The sequence below is a fragment of the Apaloderma vittatum genome, unplaced genomic scaffold (assembly GCF_000703405.1).
Source record: "Apaloderma vittatum isolate BGI_N311 unplaced genomic scaffold, ASM70340v1 scaffold1786, whole genome shotgun sequence".
Taxonomy (NCBI): Eukaryota; Metazoa; Chordata; class Aves; order Trogoniformes; family Trogonidae; genus Apaloderma; species Apaloderma vittatum.
Window position 1 is genome coordinate 68,038 of NW_009723163.1, and position 6,000 is coordinate 74,037.

A 6,000-nucleotide genomic window follows, 5' to 3' on the forward strand; every position below is an offset into this window, starting at 1 on the left:
GAAGAGAACCTCTAAGTAATGAAATACTTTTGTGAGTTTTGTTATGAATTCTTACAGCAAGGCAAGTTATTTTGCTCTCTGTTGTTTACTTATGAACTGGCACTGATATGAATCAAATTGATTTCAAGTCTGCTGATAGCCTCAGCCTAATAAATGAATTCCATTTATCTTTATTTTCTGGTAAATACTTTCTTAAAAATGATGCTTGGATATTTAGAGGGCAAGGCATAAAATAAAAGATACATTCTTTGCTAACTTACTATATTCAGAAGCAAGATGGCAGTATTGCTGAAGATCAAATGTTTAATTATGTTGTTGTTTTCTCTATCTAAGCATAATCAACATTAGTGACCCACTAAATGAAGATTGGACTGCAAATTGCAGAAGTTTATAGAACAGAAAATCTTTTATTGACTTTAGAATTACAGGCCTTTAATGGGACTACAAGTTCAACCCCACTTTATATCATTTAAAAAATAATTCTCTAGCATAGAATACATTTTCTGAGTGCATTATTTTCACAGGATTATATATATTACAGTGTCTGAAAAGAACTGCCTAATTGGAAGAATTCTTCTCATGGCAATTTTAGGGTAATGAGACTGTTTTACACATGTTGAAGTAATTTTGCGTTCAAATAAAATGTACGGGAAATACAGTGAAAGAGGAACATTTGAAACTAATTAACAGCAGAACTGAATTGATACGTTCTCTGAAGCGAGCTCTAAACAGAAAATGGGCCCCAAGAGTTAGAAACACCAAACTGTGCATTACCTTAAGTGATTTTGCCAGCTGTACATGGTTATCATAGACTAGAATGTCCACTGTTAGATCTCGCAGCTGATAAAGACGACCTATTTCTCCTTCCAGGTCTCTTGCTTCCACAGGCACCTTCCAGGTTGGGTAGGGACATTTTGTGCCATCCCACACCTGCAAGATAAATGAACTATTTCAATATGCTCGGAATCCTTTACATTGAGATTTTTAAGTAACTTTTATTTTTTTAAGCAAATTTGTTGTTCAACTAAAAATTCATAGCAATAAGAAATCTTAACTGGAGTCTCAGTCAAGTCCTCAAATAACTTATAGTAGATTTTATGGGATTAAAAAAAAAATATAATTTCTTACAAAGTATAAAATAACCTCTACAGAGAAGATGATCACATATTAAGACCTGGGATTTCGTAATATTAAAAAACCCAACCAACCAAAAAAAAATCAGCACTAGCAAAACCTCAACTGTTTATCTAGCAGTTACTATTAGAGTTAATCATATGCAGAACTGCCTATATTTTAACATTTTAATCCTGCTATAGGTTTTTTTAAACACTCCAGCTACAGCATGTGAATAGAGTGCAGAGTATATATTCCCTTAATTACTGACGATCTCCTACAGCAGCATACATTACTAGTCATACAGAACATATTAGTAAAACATCAGTATTTAACACACACGCTTAATAACAAGGACTCTAAAAATTGTTTGCCTAAAGCTAAGCTCTTGATTCACTTAAGTTTTGAAATACCAATAGAGTTATTTTTTAAGGTATCAAAGTTATTGTGAAAAAGTAAGATTACCAACAGACTTAATACTTTGGAACCCAAAATTTTCCTGCTTAAGCCAAACATTAAAATTTCAGTGACAGCTGCTTACAATATATTCTGTAAATCATGGTTTCCTGACTTACTGAAGATATATTCTTCCAAAAAATAACAGAAATAATCTTAAATATCAGCACAGAAAAATCTAGGGGCATTTAGACTGACGACTGAAATTTTGCATTTCATAGGATTTCATGCATAAAGGTTCAACAGAAACTAATTTTCAGTTAGTTTGTGATACCAAGGCATTTTGTCCTGTGAGTTACGCACTGAGGAGTGGGAGGAAAAAAATACACCAAAGCTTAATTTTTAAAGGGTTTCTACCTGCCATGCTTTACTGCAGTGGATCAAAGGAGCCACAGGAAAAGATCTAAGAATCAGCAAAGCCATGTGTAAATACACTGAGAATAACTCAGGGCTGAAATGCTCATCCCAAATCAAAAGATAAAAGGGACAACTCTTCACACTGAAAATGACCCATAACATCAAATTAATGTTCCCAAAGAAGAGCATATTCTGAAGGACCAAGATAATGGGGTGATACAAGCTGCCACAGATTAAAAAAAAAAGCTTATTATCTTCTGATCCTGTACCATGAAATGCTTAAAACCACCTTTGAAAGAGAGCTAGCCCACTGCTTAAATTATCAAGCCTCTTCCAGAACTGAGCTTGAGAAATATAGATTTACTGCATATATATTATGAATTTAGTCACTTTGGCAAAATAAAGAACCTTGTCAGGCTTCCCATTATTTTTCAAATGGCTTTACCTGAGACACTTTGGTAGTTCTACATTTAAGAGTTGGATTTGACAAATGCATTAAAATAACCTGAATGATGAGTACTTAGTTTTCAGTAGTCCTTTGCTTGGGGAACTGACAGGGTCAGAGTGCCTTCTGGAGGAATTTGTAAGCTTTCTTTACAAGAAAAAATACCGTTGGAAAAATAGATGGTCTTGTTTTTTACTTGCTCAAATATGAAAACAGATCAATCTCTCTACCTCAGAGGCTTGCCAGCTTCACTTTACTGAAATTATGAATGTAAACACAGAGGATCTGGTTTCAAAAAACCAACACTGGTCTAAAAACCAGCACTGATTAAATTAATTCTGGCTAAGAAACAGCAAAGGGTTCCATTACCGGTCGTGACCAGACTGAACAGTTAGTGACAACCTTTGATTATCACGGTCAACAAAGCACTGAAATGGGAGAGAGACAACAAAACCTGTTTCTCTCTTCAGCAGAGTATGCTAATTGTATGACACGATTAATGAAGACAACTTAAGTGACAGAAGGACAGAAAGGAATAACTGTAAAACTCCTATGAAAGGCATAAGTGACAGAATAATATCTAGTGTGAGTTTTTTAGCCTTCACCAATTTGAATAATAAAATTCTCAGGAAAAGGTAAGCACTAACAAGTTAGCAATACTGGTTTTATGCTGTGTCAACCTCAAGTGCCGTGCATATCCCAATTAATTTACCAAATATAATCTTAAAAGTTATGCTATGGGTGATGCACAAAATCACTGAAATTAATTTTAGTTGCCTCTGAAGCAATCTCCACGAGTTACATAAGCTCAACGCTTAAAAAAATCATTATATTTTATGGTACAATCAAGCATGAATATTACTGATATACTTGGAATGACATGAGAAACTTAAATCATTACTACAGAACATATAATTAAATATAATAATATTTAATGATTACTCAATTTGAGCTAGTATTGAATTTGGTTTGTTTTTTTTTGTTTAGCAAATTAACAAAATAATCAGAGATCTGTCTACAATTTTTTTAAAAGGCTTCCTTTCCATCATGACCAACATTTAACACAAAAAAAGGGATTTTGCCATGCTTGAAAAATAGAGGAAATTAGCAACAGCATACTAATGTTAATCTATCATTTTTAGGCTTGTCTGATGTATTTTAGTACAGACTTAAGGACTTACTATTTTATACCACTAAAAAAATACTGCCAAAGGCATTATGTATCAGAAAAATTGATTTCATTTGATTTCAGACTTTCTCAGATCTACTCTTAAGTTTCAACCCCCAAGTCATTACCTTTACTATGAAAAACGGACAAAATTGACTTCAGATCTTACATGACAGAAAATAGTATAAAGATGTATTAATAATTTAAGAAAGCACTTGTCTCTTCCTTGCAAAGGGTCCTTCAATGCTGAACATACACTTATTATTGAACAACTTAATTACAGTCCACAAAGTTCTGAAATTTTACTGCACTCATTTGACATATATTGCACAAGGGATAATTAAATAGAAATATTTGTAACAGCTGCAAAGCATATTATAGGATGACAGTTCAGGTTTGTTTCTACATACTGCATGCATTGGTCTGTACAAGCAAAATCTTTGCTGCTGCTTGAATCAAGGAATAATGCAGCGTGTTGCTTCTAAAAATGTTGTAACAATACAGCTTAATATGGTAGAAGCAATAAATGATTTTATGAAGTACTAAAATGGAAAATAACACGTTGTCCATCACTCACATCAATTTGTAAAAGAAAAATGAAGAAATACAAAGAAGTTTCAGAATAACACCAGACATAAATCTGGAACTAAACCCAAGAAAATTATGCAGACCTCATTTCATTTGGCTGACGCTAAGGATCAGTCTTGGGAAGTACTCTGCTGTTGTGTGGCACTTTGCACTTTGTACTTTCAGTGAGCACTGATCCCCAAAGCACTTACGTATAACTAAAAGAAGCTACCTAAAATCCATCAAGGCAGATTACATAACCCATTCATTCATTCTCTAGATAGTGACAGTTGCTGCATTAATTATATCCAGTAGATCTAGAAAAATGAGCAATAATTGCTGCTGAGGGAAAAAAAAGGTTACAAATTCAAATAAATAGTACTTTTCAACTTTAAGAAATCTTGATATTTATCTACGAATATTTATGAAACAAAGAACCATATCAATGCTAACTTATAAAATCTCTCAAGAAATAAATGAACACCTTTAAAGAAAACTAGGATTTCTGTTTTGTATTCATAGAAATAAGATGGTCAAAGATCATAAATTTGCTTAACCTCAAAATAATTATCTATATAATGTTATTTATATCTATGATTATATCTATTTAATCAAACACAGAATCACTATGTCTTAAAAAATAAACCTGACAAATTATTTTTAAAAAATAAATCTACCTTTAGAAGAAAAGAAGATCCATCCACTTTTGCTTTTCCTACCAGCTGGCAAGTGAGATCAAAGAACAGGGTTGGCTCAACACCAGACAATTTTGCTGCTGGTCCAGAGGAGGAAAGATTACTCGCTGCCCAAACACGTAATTCTTCTATTGTTTTCCGTTCTTCATCCATGAAAGTGTACACTTTGCTAGAAGTTCGAGGAACTAATGCTGCTCCTACAGTTCCATCAAATGTCAAGGATGCAAATCCTGCACTGTTAACTCCCTGCATTTGTCCATTGTATTCCCTGATCTGTAACAAAATACAAAGAAAAATAAATAAATGATTGCACTGCACAAAAATATACACACATTTCCGTTTTATCAGGTGCATGAAGAATGCACTGATCATCTTTGTTCCTGGTGCTATTATGAGAACGGAGTCAAAATAAAAATAAAACAAAAAATGGAAATTAACATTAACAAGAAAGGGAAGTGAATAAGCAGAAAACAATCTAACAAAAATCTAACAAAAAAACGATTTTTAAAAGGTAGACCAATACCTACCTACTGATTTACAAATCAGCGCAGAGCATTTTATTCACAAATATCAAAATATTTGTGTAGCGAACACATTAGGATTGCTTTTTCAGATGGGGAAACTAAGGCACGAAATAAATTTTTAGGGATCTCACAGACGAGTGATGGTGGACCACAGTTATATAGATTCCTGCTTTCTGCCTCTCACAAAAGTCCCATTTCCTGACAGTATGGAACTGAAAAATGTAAGATTCAGTTCCAGGAGCTTATTTTTTTCATATAAAGCAGTGATCAGCTTTTACCTCTTGAATAATGAATATGCTTTCACAATTACTCTTATGGCTACTGCCCTGCATATGGCAGGTCCCCTGGATCCTGCTGATTTAGCTGTGTATCTGCTACCATATAAATCACACTGCACCAAGTCTGAAGCTTTCCTTCAAGGATCTAGTGTTACTATTCCCTGCACTGGAGATACAGAGATACAGATATATATATATATACACACATATACAAAACACTGCATGACAGCTTTCCAGTACCTGAAGAGAGCAACAGGAAAGAAGAAGAGGGACTCTTTACTAGGCAGTGTAGTGATAGGACAAGGGGTAACGGTTTTAAAGTGAAAGAGGGTAAATTTAGACTAGATATTAGGAAGAAAGTCTTTACCATGAGGGTTGTGAGACACAGAAACATGTT

The 6,000-nt window shown here is 33.7% G+C and overlaps 1 protein-coding gene across 1 annotated transcript in view; it reads right to left on the minus strand.

Annotated features, from left to right (window-relative positions):
* The window catches only part of POT1 (protection of telomeres 1), a gene marked incomplete at its 5' end in the record, with an annotated part of 31,727 nt that extends 26,653 nt beyond the window's left edge, over window positions 1-5,074 (minus strand). The window contains 2 exons of the mRNA XM_009871989.1: window positions 775-930; window positions 4,784-5,074. Coding sequence (XP_009870291.1) covers window positions 775-930; window positions 4,784-5,074 — 447 coding nt within the window. The remainder of the gene's footprint in view (window positions 1-774; window positions 931-4,783) is intronic.
* Between the last annotated feature and the right edge of the window lie 926 nt (window positions 5,075-6,000).